The sequence below is a fragment of the Mobula birostris genome, chromosome 4, assembly GCF_030028105.1.
Source record: "Mobula birostris isolate sMobBir1 chromosome 4, sMobBir1.hap1, whole genome shotgun sequence".
Taxonomy (NCBI): Eukaryota; Metazoa; Chordata; class Chondrichthyes; order Myliobatiformes; family Myliobatidae; genus Mobula; species Mobula birostris.
In genome coordinates this window covers 6,271,416-6,291,052 of record NC_092373.1, presented here as the reverse complement: position 1 = coordinate 6,291,052, position 19,637 = coordinate 6,271,416, and the positions used below count along the sequence as shown (strand labels likewise).

At 45.3% G+C, this 19,637-nt stretch overlaps 1 protein-coding gene across 4 annotated transcripts in view; it reads left to right on the top strand.

Annotated features, from left to right (window-relative positions):
* The window catches only part of LOC140196143 (traf2 and NCK-interacting protein kinase-like), a 290,127-nt gene extending 285,457 nt beyond the window's left edge, over window positions 1–4,670 (top strand). For all 4 annotated transcript variants that reach the window (XM_072254879.1, XM_072254878.1, XM_072254877.1 and 1 more), the window contains 2 exons: window positions 1,321–1,460; window positions 4,032–4,670. In XM_072254879.1, coding sequence (XP_072110980.1) covers window positions 1,321–1,460; window positions 4,032–4,115 — 224 coding nt within the window. In that variant the 3' untranslated portion in view covers window positions 4,116–4,670. The remainder of the gene's footprint in view (window positions 1–1,320; window positions 1,461–4,031) is intronic.
* The last annotated feature ends 14,967 nt before the right edge of the window (window positions 4,671–19,637 follow it).

Here is a 19,637-nt window from a genome sequence, read left to right as displayed (position 1 = left end):
CTTATCATCTTGTACACATCTGTCAAGTCACCTCTCGTCCTCCTTCACTCCAAAGAGGAAACCCCGAGCTTGCTCAACCAATCCTCATAAGACATGCTCTATAATCCAGACAGCATCTTGGAAAATCTTCCGTACACCCTCTCTGAGCTTCCACATCCTTCTTATAATGAGGTGAGCAGAACCGAACACAATACTCCCAAGTGTGGTCTGACCAGGGTTTTCTGGAGCTGCGTCATTACCTCATCGCTGTTGAACTCAATCCCCCGATCCCCCAACTAATGAAGGTCAACACATCATACACGTGCTTAACAACCCTAGCAACCTCTGCTGCAACGTTGAGGGATCTATTGACCCGGACTCCAAGATCCCTCTGTTCCTCCACACTGCTAAGAATCTGACCAAGAGTCCTGTACTCTGCTGTTGCATTCTGAAGTGTATAATCCAAGGTTTTTTCAGAAGTTAGGAAAGAGGCATAAAACTTGTTGCTTCACAATCATTTTATTGAGTGTTATAGAACAAAGAGTTGAAAACAGACAGTCTAGCAAGTGAAGAGAGGGAGAGTTTTAAACTAAATCATGGAGGGGTGTGTTCAACAGATTGGAGAAGTACGGATAAAGGAAAAAAGAGAAGTGTGGATAAAGATAAAGAAAAGCAAAAGATAAAAAAGAGAAAAGTAAGAATGGAGTGAAGAAAGGTCACGTGCAAAAGAGTAAAAGATTACAAGATTTTAAAAGCACAATGAGTGTAACGACACTTTATTTGAATGCCCGTAGTATTCGGAACAAGGTCAGTACAAAGGGGTATGATTTAGTGGCCATTACAGAAACGTGGTTGCAAGGTGGAGAGGATTGGAAATTAAATATCCAAGGACATCAGACAATATGGAAGGATAGGCAGGAAAGTGGGGTAGTGCTCCAAGGCATTCTACCCATGCCATTCTCAACATCCTTTACTCCAACCAGATTTACAACTGGCTCCCCGCTCTACGTTGGCAAATATAATACTGTGCAAAACCCTAGGCACGTCAGCTCTCTCTCTCTCTCTCTCTCTCTCTCTCTCTCTCTCTCTCTCTCTATATATATATATATATATATACAGAATTTTGCACAGTACTATACGTATATAAGCAATTATATGAAGTACAGTACAAACAGACCTTTAGTTGTTAAGCCACAGAGAAAATAACAATTAAACAGTCTAACCTAAGAATTAAAACAGTCAGTCCAACGCTGCCTTCAAATTTGACCTTCCGAAGTTGATCTCTCATCGCTTGCTGGCAGTGGGTCCCAGCTAACGAGCTCTCTACATTGTTTTCCGCAGCGTATATCCATTCCAGCCAGATCATGGGATGGGGGGAGAAGGCCATCGAGATCCGCTCAGTGGAGACGGGCCACCTGGATGGGGTCTTCATGCATAAGAGAGCTCAGCGTCTCAAGTTTCTGTGTGAACGGAATGACAAGGTAAGGAGTTCACCAGCCCAGAGGCACAGAGAGACCGAGATCCGGGACTACTGCGCGGCGTGGCGCTAAGTTACTTTAAAGTTCAAAGTAAATTTATTCTCAACGTACATGTATGCCACCATACATCATCCTGAGATTCATTTTCTTGCAGGCATTCACAGTAAATACCAGAAACACAATAGAATCAATTAAAGACCACACCCAACAGGACGGACAAACAACTAAAGATAACAAACTTAGAAACTGATAGAAATGGGAAATAGAACCTTAGAGCAAGGAATGCCACCATGTTGTGCCCAACTAATCAGAATAAAGAACATTAGAAATAGGAGCCGGAATGGACCACCTGGCCCGTTGAACCTGCTCCACCATTCAATAAGATCAAGTTGATCTGGTCATGGACTCAGCTCCACCTGCCTGCCTTTTCCCCAGAGTCATCAATTCCCCTGCTTTGTATATACCTATCTAATTGTTCTTCTCTTCTTTAAATCCCATTGCCCCTCCTGGGACATAAGCCACCACAGCAGCTCACCAGGGTCCTCTGTGCTGGGCCAATTTTTCCCATTGTCACCAGGTGTAGCCCATCTTTGAAGACCCTTCCTCTCCCAGCGATGAGGTCTTTGGAGTTTCTGCTGGCTTTTCTGCAGCTTGGGTTTTTACAGAATGAAGTTGCTAGCCCCGGACTTGGGACCGTGCACATCAGAGTTATCTGACTGTGTCTTAACTATATTTAATGATGTAGCCTCTACTCCTTCTCTGAGGAATCTATAGATTCACTGCACTCTGGGAAAAGCACTTTTTCCTCATCTCTGTCCGAAATCTAATCCCCCAAACATTTATATCTTCTCGTTCTTGTCTCACCTACCATTGGAAATAACTTTCCTACTCCATTTTATCAATCCCTTTCATAATTTTATATTTTTCTATGAGATCCCCTCTTATTCTTCTGAATTCCAGTGGGGACCCACGCCACCAGAGTTCAGGAATAGTTATTAACCCTCAACCATCAGTATCTTGAACCAGTAGGAATAACCTCACTCAATTTCATTCACCCCAACAATGAACTGTTCCCACAACCTATAGACTCATTCTCAGGAACTCTTCATCTCATCTTCTCAATATTTATTGCTTATTTATTTTTTTCTATTTTCTATTTGCACAGTTTTTTGTCTTTTGCACATTGTGTTTGTCCATCCTGTTGGGTGCTATCTTTCAATAATTCCTTGTGTTTCTTGTATTTATTGTGAATGCCCGCAAGAAAACTAATCTCAGGGTTGTTTCTAATGACATATACAGTATGTACTTTGACAATAGGTTTACTTTGAACTTTGGACTTCGAGTACAGTCCCAAATGACTCGGTCTGTCCTCGTAGGCTAACGCCCTTATCTCCAGAATCAACCCAGTGAACCTCCTCTTCATTGTACACATAGTACCCCATATGCAGCCTCACCAGTACCCTATACAGTTGCAGCATAACCACACTGCTGTTAAATTCAATCCCTCCAGCAATTAAACTAGTAATTAGAATATTAATTAACTAATCCCTTCTGCCAACATGAAGACCTTGGATCTTGAATGTCCATATCCCTGCATTCGTTGTACATTCATGTGGCCGTCCAAGAGCTTTTAAAACTTTATATCTGTGTCTACCACCACTCCAGGCACTCACCACTCTCTGTAAAAAAAACTTGCCCCCTAACATTTCCTTTGAAATTACCCCCTCTCACCTCAATGCATGCCTTCTGATGTTAGACATTTCAACCCTGGGAAAAACATACCAGTTGTCTAGCTACTCCGAAATTCCTATCAGGTCTCCTCTCAGCCTTCACTGATCTAGAGAAAACAACTCAAGCTTGTCCAATCTCTCGTTAAAGCACATGCCCTCTAATCTAGACAGCATCTTGGTGAACTCTTGACATTCTCCCAGTAATGGGGCGACCAGAACTGAACACAGTATTCTAGATACAGGTTGACCAGAGCTTTGTAACAAAAATCTGTTCTCTCTCCTTCTCCCTGCCCTCCCTTCACCCTTCCCTCTCCCTCTTTCTCTCTCTCCATCTCTCCTTCCCCTCTATCCCCCTCCCATTTCTCTCCCTTTCCTCTCTCCACTCTTTTATCCCCCTTCTCCCCTTTCTCTCCCTCTCTGCCCTCTCCAACTCTCCCTGTTTCTCTTCTCCCTCTCCCTCCTCTGCACTTCATTCTCTCTTATCTCAACCTTCCTCTGATCTCTCTCCCTCTCTCTTTCTCTCATCTATCAATCTCTCTCCTCTCTTGTACTCTCTCTCCATCTCCTCTCTCCACCTCTCCCTCCTTCCCTCTCTCCCTCCTTCCCTCTCTCCCTCCTTCCCTCTCTCCCTCCTTCCCTCTCTCCCTCCTTCCCTCTCTCCCTCTCTTCCCCTCTTCCTCTCTCCCTGTCCTCCTCTTGCTCTCCCTTTTCTCCATCCTCTTTCTCACTCCCCCTCTCTTCTCTCTCTCAATCTCTCCTTTTTTTTTGCCCCTCTCTCTCTCTGCCTCCCCGATTCCTCTCTCCCTCGGTGCTCCACACCCTGATGGCTTCCCCGTCTCTGTAGGTCTTCTTTGCGTCTGTGCGCTCTGGTGGAAGTAGCCAGGTTTTCTTCATGACACTGAACAGGAACTCGATGATGAACTGGTAACGCGGCCTGGGTGCGCACTGACATTTGAACCCGCACTGAGGTGAAGGCCCTCAACAACCCGGAGAGAAATCTAACCGTTAAAGGCAAACTGCCTCCTGTCTTCAAGGGTATAATTGGACTATTGTGACTTTACGATGCCTGTTCCGTGTATCGGAGGGCCCCACGGCCACTTGTTAATTTTTGTTTTGGTCCTGGTTAACTTTCTGTGCGTGGTGAACGTCCCCGAGGGGAGCCCCTAGCAACAGAGAAAGCAAAAGAGGTGAGCTCCAGGATGCATCCAGATTTGGTCTGCTTGCTCCCCAGACACTTTCCTGAAGACAGGAAGAACGGTGAATCTAACCGGGACTGGTTCTGTGGGGTGGGAGAGGGAGGGACCCTTCATACTGAATAAATTACTTTTTAATTACAGCTTCCTGTAAGTGCAGTATTAGAAAGGGGGACCCCCAGTAGTGGAGAATGGGTCTGTCAGTATTGATAGCTGTGAGAGTAAGTTGGAGGTCCTGCCAAAAAAAAATGGGAGCCGAAAGTTTCTGGAAAGGTGAATTACTACTGACTTTAAGGTTCACGGGGGGGGGGGTGGAGGGAAGGGGGGGCGCAGTTCAGTCGCCAATTTAGAATCAGGGCTCAGTCTGTAGCAGGCAGCTTCATTTACTGGAGTCAGCCCTAGAGTTAGGCCTCAGGCCTGCTCGTGGCTGCTGGTTCCCGCCGACAGGGAATGTGAGGAGCTCCTTCTGCGGGTCTTCCTTTCAGAACGAGTCTCCAGAGGGGGGGAATGTGGTAGTGGGGGGGGGGAGGTTGGCCATTGTGTGGGTGTGGGTGAGTGGATGTGTGTGTGTGCGCGCGCATGTGTGTGTGGGGGTGGGTTAGAGGTGTTACGTTGGGGCAGGGAAGACATTAATTCTTGGCAAAGAGCCTTGAATGCGGAGTGTGTCCCCTGCCAACTTACACCCCACCCCTCCCCGCCCATCTTCCTCCTGTTCCTTACACTGATGCTGCCCTGGCAGCCTGGACCTGAGGTGGACAGATTCCTCCAGTCACCACGATTGACTAGTCCCCCCAGGGGGGTGGGGGAGAGGATGTGCCGGGAGGGCACAGGAATGTGAGGAGGAGCTGGCATTTCAGCGTGGGGAGAGATAAAACAGTCTGTCTCTAGCTTCTTGCTTCTTTTATTTTTTAAAAAATGGAAATGCCAAAAAAAAATTGTTTTCTGTGCCCAGGGGTGTTTTAGGGGCGGGTGGTGTTTGGAGGGGTGTGTGTCCATGGAGTTTTTGTGTGTATTATTTGGGAGTTTGACCTCCGCTCTTTTAGAGACACCATGTGTATGTGTCTAAGTGGTTTCCCAGACTACTGAAAGTGATGTGAAGACTGTCTTCTCTCTTATCTAGCTACAGGGCATGGTTAATTATGGATTAGGGTGTCGTCGTGGATCGATCTATGTTACAGGCCCCGTCCTTACCTACCTCCTATCGGTTTGTGTGTACTGTATCTGTTTTCACAGCAGCTATTAAGGTGAAGCTTTTTCTAAAAAAAAAATGAATGTGTCATTTCTTAATTAATTTATTTTCTACCCATCCCAGTCGAATCAGAATCAGGTTTATTATCACTGGCATACTTTGTGAGATTTGTTGTTTTGCGGCAGCGGTACATTGCAATACATAATAATAAAACTATAAATTACAACAAAGATCTATATAAAATTTAATTACGTGGTGCAAAAAGAGAGCAAAACAAAGCAAATATCGAGGCAGTGTTCATGGGTTCAATGTCCGTTCCTAAATCTGATGGTGGAGGGGAAGAAGCTGTTCCTGGAACATGGAGTGTGTGTCTTTAGGCTCCTGTACCTCCTGCCCGGTGGTAGCAATGAGAAGAGGCCATGTCCTGTGTGAGGCAGGTCCTTAATGACAGGTGCCACCTTTGTGAGGCATCACTTTCCAGGATGTGCTGGGGAGCCTGGTGCCCACAAGCTGAGCTTGCAACTTTCCGCAGGTGTTTCCGATCCTGTGCAGTGGCCCCTCCACACCAGACGACGATACAAACAGCTCCAATGCTCTCCACGGTACATCCCATCTCAGAGTATGTCAGTCTCCCCAATCTTGTCCCAGTTCGTGGGAGGCAGTAGCCCCACCCCAGGGCCCCTACCCAGCCAGCCCTCAGTCTGTGTAGGGCAGAGGTTCCCAAATTATTTTATGCCATGGGCTCCAAACCATTAACCGAGGAGGCTGGGCCCCAGGCCAGGAACTCCTACGTCAGGGGAGGTGGTAAGATGGAGAGTGGGGGTAAGGGTGATGAGCAGGTGGGTGAGAAGAGAGGGCAGGACACAAAATCTGAACACTGTGACACGGGCTGGTGACGAAAGGCAGTTCCTCGTGAAGAGGGAGCAATGGGAATGTGAAACTCACCCTGTCCCGAGAGAGAGAGAGAGAGAGAGAGAGTGTGAGGGAGAAAGAGAGCGAGAAAGAGAGAGAGTGTGAGTGAGGGAGAGAGAGAGAGTGAGAGGGAGAGAATGAGAGGAGAGGGGTAGTATGAGAATGAGAGAAAGAGAGAATGAAAGAGTAAGAGAGAGAATGAGAGAGAGGGTGAGAGAGAGAATGAGGGAAGGAGAGAGATAGTGAGAGAATGAGATAGAGAAAGAGAGGGATAGAGAGAGACTGACAGGCAGAGATTGGGAACTTTACAATTCTGATGCTGAACCATGAAAATAAAGCATGGATCCAAAGTAAACAGAGATAAGACCATAAGACATCGGGGCAAAATTAGGCCAGTTGGTCCATCGAGTCTACTCTATCATTCCATCACGGCTGTTTTCTGTATTACCCCTCCCAACCCCATTGTCCTCCCTGCCTGTGGCAGTGAATTCCGCAGATTTATTACCCTCTGGCTAAGTCCACTTGTTCTAAGTGGACGTCTCTCTATTCTGAGGATGTACCCTCTGGTTGCAGACTCCCCCACTACAGCAAACATCCTTTCCACATCCACTCTATCCAGGCCTCTGCGTGGCAGTGAGATTCACCACTCCCCCATTCTGCTAAACTCCAATGAGGACAGGCCCAGAGCCTTAGCCCAGTTAAGGCAGAAGTTAGATTCAGATTGAGATTTATTTACCATATAGTCATAGTCATACTTTATTGATCCCAGAGGAAATTGGTTTTTGTTACAGTTGCTCCATAAATAATAAATAGTGATAGAGTAATAGTAATATGAACTGCACATCAAAACGTGGAGTGAAATGTGTTGTTTGCGTTAACAATCAACACGTATAAGGATGTGCTGGGGGCAGCCCGCAAGTGTCTCCACGTATTCCGGTACCAACACAGCATTCCCGCGATGCTTGGCAGCCAGAACAACAGAACGAAACACCAACAGCAAAATATGTCAGCCCCTTTCCCGCCCTCCTGCACACCCACACTCTCACAGCGGTGATCTCCTGTCTGACAGGTTTGAGGGGTTGAATATGTCCCCCTGGGCCCCGGATTTGTTAAATCTGCACTGCTCAGTCAGGGCCGCTCAGCCCTCTCTGGTGATCTCAGTTCAACTACTGCCCTGGAGCCCCGAGTGCAGGTCCTGCCATCAGTGCCAAGTCCACTTCCGAAGCACATCACCCTCTCTCCCTGTCCTGCCCATTGCTGCTGGTCCCCTCAGCTCCTCTCTTCAATTAGTATAAGATAAGATCTCTCTGGGCCATTACTTTGTACAAGATCAGGAGAAGTTCCTACAATGTCCAGAACGACAATTAATCCTCGGTTAACAGCATTACACTGGGTGTGATCGCAGTTGTCTGCGGGAGCTTACTGCTCTCAAAATACCTGCTGTTTATCCATGAGATAAGATCAGAGCCGAGTTTGCTCCGCCATTCCATCAAGGCTGATTTATCACCTCTCTCAACATCCTACATTTACAACCATCATCACACACCGTCTTCCACTGTGGTCTGATTCAGCCGGTACCTGGTGATACGAAAACACCCCTTATTTAGAATGTTACTTCTCACTCTCTGTCCAGAATGTGGGTTGTGCATCCGTGTACATACATGTACGTTCACACACGTGTGTGTGGCTGTATGTATATACATGTATGTCTGTTTATGCTTATGTGTGTACACATGTATGTGCCTGCGTTTGGGTGTGTGTTCTGTATCTGTGTGTGAGTGCGTGTGCGTATCCGTGGGAGTGAATGTAGATGTGTGTGTGTGTGTGTGTGTGTCTGTCTGTCTGTCTGTTTGGGTGATCCTACCCATTCATATCCCACCCCAACCCATCATGGTACACCTCGCAGTCAGCCCCAAACTGCAGTGAGACTCCTGTTGTCTCTGATGGCCAGCTGGCTGCTGGGGGGTAGCGGTGAGGCGTAATGACCACTCCCGAGGGTGGGGGATTGGGCTAAGCACAGGAATTGGGAAAAGTCAACCTCCAACGTCACTGAAATGGGGCTGGAGGTTTTCTGCACCATTCCCTGTTCAGAGCGCAGGCCTGGTCTCCATCCACTGAAGAGAAAGGTCTGCTCGATTGACAAGACTTCACTCCCTGCAGGACAATACTGAATCAGCCTGATCTCTTCAAGCTGTCTCACCTTCACTGTGACCTGAACCAGCATTTCATGCCAGGTATCTGAATTTTTTAACTCCCTTTATTGCGATTTGAAATCACATGAACAATGCAGTTCTACATTGCCCCGCCACTGCCCTCTGCTGCCCTGAGCCCAAACTGCACCTCTTCTCCAAACACCAGGCTGAACCCTGCGAACGAAACATCGTTTAGGACGCCACGGTAGCTTAGCGGTTAGCACAACGCTATTACAGCTCAGGGCATTCCAGAGATCAGAGTTCAATTCCGGCGCCATCTATGAGAAGCTTGTGTGTCCTCACCATAAACTGCTCGGGTTTCCTCCGGGTGCTCAGGTTTCCTTCCACAGTCCAAAGACGTACTGGTTGGTAGGTTAATTGGTCATTGTCAGTTGTCCCGTGATTAGGCTGGGGTTAAATCGGGGGATTACTGGGCAGCACGGCTTGTTGGGCAGGGAGAGTCTGCTCCGCGCTGTATCGCTAAATAAAATAAATCAATTTAATCTCCCTGTTCCCATTTCCACACTCTGTGCCCAGGGAGGTAAAAAACGAGGAACGCTTTGTCTGTGAACCGATTATTTACTGCTGAATTGTTTACTACTGAACAAGACTGATTGGTGAAGTATCTGAACTCCGAGTAATTTTGCACATCTGATTCCCCTTTAATGTGTGTACTTTTTTCAATAATTAAAAACAGTGGGTTTCCATTCTTTGGGTAGAATATTTGTGTTGATAAAAATTGCCATCTGCACTGTGTTTGATATTTTATCAGAAAAAAATGAATAAAAGTTTATTTGGAGGGGACAAAGATGCCTGTTAATATCTTACTTGGAATAAGACCTTAATTCTTAGTCTGCTCTGCCATTCCAGCAAGGTTGATATATTTTCCCTCTCAATCCCATTCTCCTGCCTTATTCCCATAAATTTTGACACTCTGACTGATCAAGAACCTATCAACCTCCGTTTTAAATCTACCCAATAATTTGGCCTCCACTGCCATCCGTGGCAATGAATTCCAGAGATTCACCATCCTCTGGCTAAAGAAATTCCTTCACATCTCTGTTCTAAATGGATGTCCCTCTATTCTGAGGCTGTGCCTTCCGGTCCTAGACCCTCACACTGTAACACAAAGTCATCTCACAGGCAAAGTGGCAATTCCATATTAAACTTGAATTAATGCCTCACAGTTGTGACACGGTTTCAATGCGGAATGCCGTAACCTTATGAAATAAAATCAATCAACATAGTCAACTGCAGGGCTTCACTTCCAGGTCAGCTCAATGCCTTCTATGCCCGTCAAAGCATTGAGGAACCATTACAAACTCCCACAACCCCTGATGATCCTGTGAGTTCAGTCTCTGAGGCCGATAGGAGAGCATCTTTCACAGGGTGAACCCACAAAGAGCATCCAACCCAGATGGGGTACCTAGCCAAGTACTAAAAACCCCCCTGAACTGATCAACCGGCTGGAGTGTTCACCAATATCGTTGACCTTTCACTTCGGTATGCTGAGGACTATACCGGACCCTAAGAAGAACATGGTAACCAGTCTCATTGACTGTTGTCTAACAGCACAAACATCCACAGCGATGAAGTGTTTTGAGAGGATGGTGATGAAACTTTATCAACTCCTGCCTGAGAAGGGACTTGGATCAATTGCAATTTGCTTACTAGTACAACAGGCCCAAAGCTGATTCTACCTCACCGGCTCTTCACTCAACCCTGGAACATCTGGACAGTGAAGATGCAAACATCAGGATGTTCTTTAACAACTACAGCTCAGCACTCAATACCATCATCCCCTCAGAACTGATCAATAAGCTTCAAGACCTTGGCCTCAATAATTCCTCTGATTCTCGATGTCCTCACTTGCAGACCCCAGTCAGTTTGGATTGGCAACAATATCTCCTCCGCAGTCTCCATCAGCACAGGTCCACCACAAGGTTGTGTAATTACCCCTGCTCTACTCTCTTTACACTCAAGGTATAAGAATTCTTAGGGGCAAATGATCATAATATGATCAAATTCACCCTAAAATTTGAGATGGAGAAGCTAAAGTCAGATGTATCAGTTTAACAGTGGAGTAAAGTGAATTACAGAGGCGTGAGAGAGCAGTTGGCCAGAATTGATTGGAAAAGAGCACTGGGAGGGATTACGGCAGACCAGCAATGGCTGGAATTTCTGGAAGTAATTCAGAAGGCACAGCATATGTATATCCCAAAGAGGAAGTAGTATTCTCAAGGAAAGATGACACAACTGTGACAAGAGAAGTCAAAACCAAGGAGAGGGCATATAACGAGCAAAAATTAATTGAAAGTTAGAGGATTGGGAAGCTTTTAAAAACCAACAGAAGGCAACTAAAAAAGTCATTGAGAAGATGAAAATGGAGTACGAAAGTAAGGTAACCAATAATATCAAAGAGATACCAAAAGTTTCTTCAGATATAGAAAGTATAAAAGAGAGGCAAGAGTGGGTGTCAGACCACTGGAAAAGTAATAATGGGGGTCAAGGAAATAGCGAACGAACTGAGTAAGGATTTGGCATCAGTCTTCACTGTGGAAGACACTAACAGTATGGTGGGAATTTCAGAGTGATAGAGGTCAGAAACACGTCAAGTTGCCATTACTAAGGAGAAGGTTCTTGAGAAACTGAAGGTAGATAATCTGCCCGGACTGGACGGTGTACACCCCAGGGTTCTGAAAGAGGTGGCTGAAGAAATCGTGGAGGCATTAGTCATGATTATTCAAGAAACACTAAAATCTAGAATGGCTCTGGAGACGGGAAAATTGCAAATGTCACTCCACTTTTCAAGAGGAGGGAGAGGCAGAAGAAAAGAAACTATAAGCCAGTTAGTCTGAACTCTGTGATTGTGAAGATGTTGGAGTCGATTGTTAAGTATGTGACTACAGGGTACTTGGAGGCACATGAAAAAAATAGGCTGTAGTCAGCATGGTTTCCTCAAGGGAATATCTTGCCTGACTATCTGTTGGATGTCTTTGAAGAAATAACAAGCAGGACAGACAGGGGAGTGTCTGATTGGCAGGAGGCAAAGAGTCGGAATAAAGAGAGTCTTTTCTGATTGGCTGCCGGTGACTTGTGGTGTTCCACAGGGGTCTGTGTTGAGACTGATTATTTTTACGTTATATATCAATGATTTGGACGATGGAATTGATGGCTTTGTTGCAAGGTTTGCAGACAACACGAGGAGCAGGTAGGCTTTGAGGAAATAGACTACAGAAAGAGGCGGATTAGGAGAATGGGCAATCAAGTGGCAGATGGAATACAGTGTGAGGAAGTGTATGGTCATGCACTTTGCTAGAAACAATGAAAGGGTCGACTATTTTATAAATTATGAGAAAATACAAATAAACCGAGATGTAAAGGGACTTGGGATTCCTTGTGCAGGATTCCCTAAAGGTTAATTTGCAGGTTGAGTCTGTGGTGAGGAAGGCAAATGTGATGTTAGCATTCATTTCAAGAGGACTAGAATATAAAAGCAAGGATGTCATATTGAGACTTTATAAAGCACTAGTGAGGCCTCACTTGGAGTATTGAGAGCAGTTTTGGGCCCCTTATCTTAGAAAGAACATTTTGAAACTAGAAGCATTTCAAAGGAGGTTCTAGGATTGAACAGCTTGTCATATGAAATGTGTTTGATATCTCTGGGACTGTATTCACTAGAATTCAGAAGAATGAGGGGTGACCTAATTGAAACCTATCAAATGGTGAAAGGCCTTGATAAAGTGGACGTGGAGAGGATGTTTCCTATAGTGGGAGAGTCTATGACCAGAGGAGTCAACCATAGAATAGAGGGACGTCCTTTTAGAACAGAGAGTGTGAATCTGTGGAATCCTTTGCCACAGGCAGCTGTGGAGGCCAAATCTTTAAGCATATTTAAGGCAGGGGTTGATAGATTCTTGATTGGACAGGGCATGAAAGGATACGGGTAGGAAGGCAGAAGACTGGGGCTGGGAGTTAAAATAGATCAGCCATGATGAAATGCCAGAGCAGACTGAATGGGCCAAATGGCCTAATTTTTCTCCCGTATTTTATGGTTTTATGTCTGTGTGGCTAAGCATAGCTCCAATGCCACATTCAAGTTTGCTGTTGACACTGAATATAGGGTGATGGTAAATCCCCAGAAATGAAGGAGGTTGAAATCTGGCTGAGTGGTATCACAGCAACTCCTCTTCGTCAATGTCAGCAAGACCAAGGAGCTAATTATTGATATCAGGACAAGGAAATCAGATGTCCATGAGTCAGTCATTATCAGATGATCAGAGGAGGAGAGGGCCAGCAACTTTAAATTCCTCAGTGGTATAATCTGTCCTGGGCCCCGCATGAAAGTGCAATTACAAAGAAAACACGACAGTGCCTCCACTTCCTTAGGGGTTTGCGAAGGTTCAGCAAAACATCTATAATTTGACAAACCAGGCTGTGACATGGAAGCACCAATGCCCTTCAACAGAAAACCCTACAAAACGTAGTTAATACAAGCCATTACATCACAGGTAAAACCCTGCCCACCATTGGGCACATCTGTGTGGAGTGTTGTCACAGGAAAGCAGTGTCATCACCAAGAACCTCATCCAGGTCATGCTCTCCTTTTTACTGCTGACACCAGGACCTGCACCACCAGGTTCAGGAACACTTCTTACCCCTCAACCATCAGACTCTTGAACCAAAGGGGATAGCTTCACTTTCCCTATCATGAAATGCTCCCACAACCTATGGATTCACCTTCATGGAATCTTTGTCTCATGTTCTTGATATTTATTGCTTTTTTTTATTTAGTATTGTTATTTCTTACTGTTTCTATTTGCACAGTTTGTTGTCTTTTGCACACTGGTTGAATGCCCAAGTTGACGCGGACTTTCATTGACTATTATTAATTATTGTTATTCTGTTACGGATTTATTGAGTATGTCCGCAAGAAAATGAATCTCAGGGTTGAATATGGTGATGTGCATGTACTTCTATAATAAATTTACTTTGAGCTTGAACTTTGAATACGGCAACCATCTTGGCCACCTGTCTATTGCTCTATACTCTTTCATAATTTTAAGCACATATGAGGTCACCTCTCCGACTCCTATGCTCCAAGATCTTTCTTGCCCACCTGACTGCACCTATCACCTTGTAACTACTATCCTCTTTCTCCTCCCCCACCTTCTTATTCTGGTAACACTCACAGAACACACTGGAGGGACTCAGCAGGTCGGGCAGCATCTGTGGAAACGATTGGTCTACGTCTCGGGCCGGAACCCTTCGACCGATCTTTTCCACGGATGCTGCCCGACCTGCTGAGTTCCTCCAGCATGTTGTGAGTGTTGCTTTGACCCCAGCATCTGCAGATTATTTTGTGTTTCTTATTCTGGTTTCTTCCCCTTTCCTTTCCAGTCCTGAAGAAGTGTCTCAGCCCAAAACGTCGACTGTTTATTCATTTCCATAGATGTTGCCTGACCTGCTGAGTTCCTCCGGGTTGTGTGTGTTCCTTTAGTTTTCCAGCATCTGTGTGTTTATAAATGGGAATAAAATGGATACCTTCACTCACCTCAACTCTGATTGATTCCACAACCAAATCACTCACTTTCAAGGACTCCGCAACTCATGTTCTCAATGGTAGTTATTTATTTATTATTGTTGTTATTATTATTATTAAATGTATTTGCACAGTTTGTCTTTTGCACATTGTTTTTCTGTCTTTGTGTATAATTTTTCTTTGATCTTATTGTACAGTGTTTCCTTTACCTGTAAGAAAATGAACCTCAGCGTGGTGTATGGTGACGTTCACTCAGTGGCTATTTTTTAGGGTACACCTGCTTGTTAATGCAAATATCGAATCAGCCAAACACATGACAGCAACTCAATGCATAAAAGCAGGCAGACATGGTCAAGAGGTTCAGTTGTTGCTCAGACAACTCATGACTTCCTATGACGCTCTGTGTTGCATCTCGGTAGAATGAGTCTCTGGCTGAATGTACTCCTGTGCCCAACCAGTACATTATGTAGTGGATGGGAGACATTGTCCAAGATGGCATGCAACTTGGACAGCATCCTCTTTTCAGACACCACCATCAGAGAGTCCAGTTCCATCCCCACAACATCACTGGCCTTACGAATGAGTTAGTTGATTCTGTTGGTGTCTGCTACCCTCAGCCTGCTGCCCCAGCACACAACAGCAAACATGATAGAACTGGCCACTACAGACTCGTAGAACATCCTCAGCATCGTCCGTAATACTGATACATCTGACTTTAGCTTCAACTTCTCAAATTTCAGGGTGAATTTGATCATATTATGATCACTTGCCCCTCAGGATTCCTTTACCTTAAGCGCTCTAATCAATTCTGGTTCTTTGCACAACACCCAATCCAGAATAGCTGATCCCCTAGTAAGCTCAACCAGGAGCTGCTCTAAAAAGCCATCTTTAGGCATTCTAGAAATCCTTCCTCCGGGAACCCAACACCATCCCAATTTTCCCAATTTACCTGCATGTTGAAATTCCCCAAGGCCTTTTGGCATGCATTTTCTATCTCCCATTGTAATTTATAGGCCACATCCTTTCTACTGTTTGGGGGTCTGAACACAACTCCCACCAGGTTCTTTTTACCCTTGCAGTTCCTTAGCTCTACCCACAATGATTCAACACCTTCCAACCCTATGTCGCCTCTTTCTAATGATTTGATTTCATTTTTCACCAACAGAGCAATGCCACCCCCTCTGCCTTCCTTCCTGTCCTTTCGATACAAGATGTATCCTTGAACATTAAGCTCCCAGCTATAATCTTCCTTCAGCAATGATTCAGTGATGCCTACAATATCATCCTTGACAATCTGCAATCCCAAACGCCAACTGATCGCTAGTCAAAGCTCTTTTTCACTGTAGCATCCCAATGCTGCCTTTTGAACTTGGGCAGTAGACCTGATTGATGTCTCCTCCTTTCAAAACTTGATCATCTCGATTGGTCGCTGGTCAAAGCTCTTTTTCGCTGTAGTGTTTGTAAATTGTTTATAAAACGTGTTTGTAGACCGGATATTGAACTTTTTGCTGTTGGACTTCAGCCATATTCCACCGAGGTACAACACTGAGCAGCACGGGAGGTCGTTCCTGCCTGTGGCCATCGAACGTGCAGCTCCTCCCGTGGAGGGTCAGACACCCTGAGCCAATAGGCTGGTCCTGGACTTATTTTCCATCTGGCATAGTTTGCATTTTGTTGTTTGATTGTTTGTGGTTTTTGTATTGCTATATTTACGCTCTATTCTTGGTTGGAGCAGCTGTAACGAAACCCAATTTCCCTAAGGATCAATAATCTATCTATCTAGTGACCCACTGCTGCCCTTTGTACTTGGGCAGTTTTTGTGATTGCAGTCCCCTCCTCTCAAAGTTTCCAGTGTTCAGATGGCCACTGTTCAAAGCTCTTTTTGGCTGCAGTGACTCTCTGCTGCCTTTTGTACTTGGACCTGATTGAAATCCCCACCTCTCAAAACTTCTGATGTCCAAATTGGCCACTGATCAAAGCTCTTTTTCCCATCTTCTGCACTCAGTACATTGATTTATAAAGGACAAAGTGCCAAAAGCTTTCTTTATGACCCTATTTACCTCTAACTCCACTTTCAATTAATTATGTACCTGTATTCCAAACTCTCTTTGTTCAACCACACTCCTGAGTGCCCTACCATTAAATGTGTAAGATCCTGGTTGGTCTGACGAAATACAAAGCTTCACATTTGTCTGCATTAAATTCCATCTGCCATTTTTCAGCCCATTTTTCCATCTGATGCAGATCCCTCGGCAAGCCATGATAGCCTTCCACACTGTTCACTACACTCCAATAGTGGTGTCCTCCACAAATTTGCTGATCTAGTTAACCATATTATCATCCAGATCATTGATACAGATGACAAACAATAAAGGACCCAGCACTGATCCCTGTGGCACACCGCTAGTCACAGGCCTCCAGTCAGAGAGGCAACCATCTACTACTACTCTTTGGTTTCTCTAATCCAATTTACAACCTCATCTTGAATGCTGAACAAATGAACCTTCTTGACCAGCTTTCCATGTTGGGACCATGACAAATGCTTTGCTAAGGTCCATGTAGACAACACCCACTGCCCTGCCTTCATCCACTTTCCTGCTAACTTCCTCGAAAACCTCCATAAGATTGGTTAGATATGGCCTACCATGCACAAATCCATGCTGTCTGTCCTGAATCAGTCCCTGTCTATCCAAATACTTACAGTGGTGCCAGAAAGTTTGTGAACCCTATAGAATTTTCTCTACTTAAGTATGACCTAAAATGTGATCAGATATTCACGTGTCCTAAAACTAGATAAAGAGATCCCAATTAAATAAATAACACAAAAACATTATATTTGCTCTGGATTTTTTCAAAGATTTCAAGTTCCCTGGCCCCCATCATCTTATTTTTACTATGGATGTCCAGTCCCTATACACCTCCATCCCCCACCAGGAAGGCCTCAAAGCTCTCTGTTTCTTCCTGGACACCAGACCCAACCAGTTCCCCTCCACCACCACTCTCCTCCATCTAGCGGAACTTGTCCTCACTCTAAATTATTTCTCCTTTGCTCCTCCCACTGCCTTCAAACAAAAGGTGTCACCACAGGCACTCGGTGGGTCCCAACTGTGCCGGCTTTTTGTCGGCTGCGTGGAACAGTCTGTGTTCCAAGCCTACGCTGGTGTCCATCACCCACTTTTTCTATGCTACACTGATGACTGCATTGGTGCTGCTTCCTGCACCAGTGCAGAACTCTTCAATTTCATCCATTTTGCCTCGAACTTCCACCCTGCCCTCAAATATACCTGGCCCTTTCCAACACCTCCCTCCCTCTTCTCAATCTTTCTGTCTCTATCTCTAGAGACAGTTTATCTACTAATGTCTATTATAAACCCATGGACTCTCACGGCTAGACTATACCTCGGCCCACCCTGCTACTTGTAAGAACACCACCCTGTTCTCTCAATTCCTTCATCCCCGCTGCATCTGCTCTCAGGGTGAGGCTTTTCATTCCAGAACAAGGGAGATGTCCTCCTTTTTCAAAGAAAGGGGCTTCCCTTCCTCCACCATCAACGCTGCCCCCAACCGCATCTCTTCCATTTCATGCATGTCTGCTCTCACTCCATTCTCCCGCCAACTTACCAGGAATAGGGTTCCTCTTGTCCTCACTTACCACCCCATCAGCCTCTGTGCCCAGCACGTAATTCTCCATAACTTCTGCATAACTCCAGTGGGATCCCACCACCAAACACATCTCGCCCTCCTCCCAAATTCTGCTTTCCGCAGGGATCACTCCCTACGTGACTCCCTTGTCCATTCATCCCTCCCCACTGATTCTGTCCTGGCACTTATCCTTGCAAGTGGAACAAATGCTACAACTGCCCCTACACCTCCTCCCTCACTACCAGTCAGGGCCCCAAAAAGTCCCTCCAGGTGAGGCGACACTTCAGTCAGCTGGGGGTCATATACTGTGTCTGGTGCTCCTAGTGTGGCCTCCTGTAGATCGGTAAGATCTGACCTAGATTGAAGACCGCTTCACCGAGCACCTATGCTCTGTCTGCCAGAACAAGCAGGATCTCCCAGTGGCCACCCATGTTACCCTCTTTCACCAAACAACTTCCCAGCTCTTTACTTCTCCCCTTCCCCTCTCCCGGTTTCAACTATTGCCTTGCGTTTATTCCTCCCCTCCCTCCCACCTTGTAAATCTACTGCTCATGTTTTTTCTCCAGTACTGCCAAAGGGTTTTGACCGGAATCGTCGACTGTACTCTTTTCCATAGATGCTGCCTGGCCTGCTGAGTTCCTCCAGCGTTTTGTGTGCGTTGCTCAGATTTCCAGCATCTGCAGATTTTCTCATTTTTATAGATGTTCCTTTATTTATTGAGGAAAATGATCCAATGTTACATGTGTTTTTTGGGTAAAGTATGTGAACCTCTGGGGAAATGCCTTTGATAAAAGCTGTTTGGAGTCGGGTGCTCCAGTCAATGAGATGAGATTGGAGGTGTGGGTGGTAGAGGTGCCCTGCCCTATAAAAAAGACACACAAGGTCAGGTTACTGACAGAGCCAGCTCTTCTCAAGAAAGATCTGTTTATCTGCACCATGCCTCGATCAAAACAACTTTCAGCAGACCTCAGAAGAAGAATTGTAGAGATGCATGAAGCTGCAAAAGGCTACAAAAGCATTTCTAAAGACCCGTGTGTTCATCCGTCCACAGTAAGAGAAATTGTCTACAAATGGAGGAAACTCAGTACTGTCGCTACTCCGCTAGGAGTGGGCGTCCTGCAAAGATCACACCAAGAGCACAACGTGCAATGCAGAAGGAGATGAGGAAGTACCCAAGGGTAACAACAAGAAACCTGCAGAACTCTGTGGCACTTGGTAAAGTCTCTGTTTATGTATCCACTAAAAGAAGAACACTGAAAAAGAATAGAGTTCATGGAAGGACAACACGTAGGAAATGGCTGCCCTCCAAAAAAAAAATATTGCTGCATGTCTCAAGTTTGCAAAAGACCACTTGGATGTTTTACAATGCTTCTGGGACAATGTTCTGTGGACAGATGAGACAAAAGTTAAACTTTTTTTAGCAGAAATGCACACCACTATGTTTGGAGGGAAAATGGCACTGTATACCAACACCAGAACCTCATCCCAACTGTGAAGCATGGTGGAAGGGGCTTCATGGTTGGCAGCTGTTTTGCTGCCTCAGGGCCTGGACAACTTCTAATCATTGAGGGAACAATGAATTCAAAATTGTATCAAGACATTTTACAGGAGAATATCAGGGTAGCAGTCCATCACCTGAAGCTGAATAGAAGTTGGATATTGCAACAAGACAACTGAAAGACAAGAGTAAATCAACAACAGAAAAATTTAAAAAGAAGAAAATTTGTGTTTTGGAATGGCTGACTCAAAGTCCTGGCCTTAATCCTATATCAACCATGGG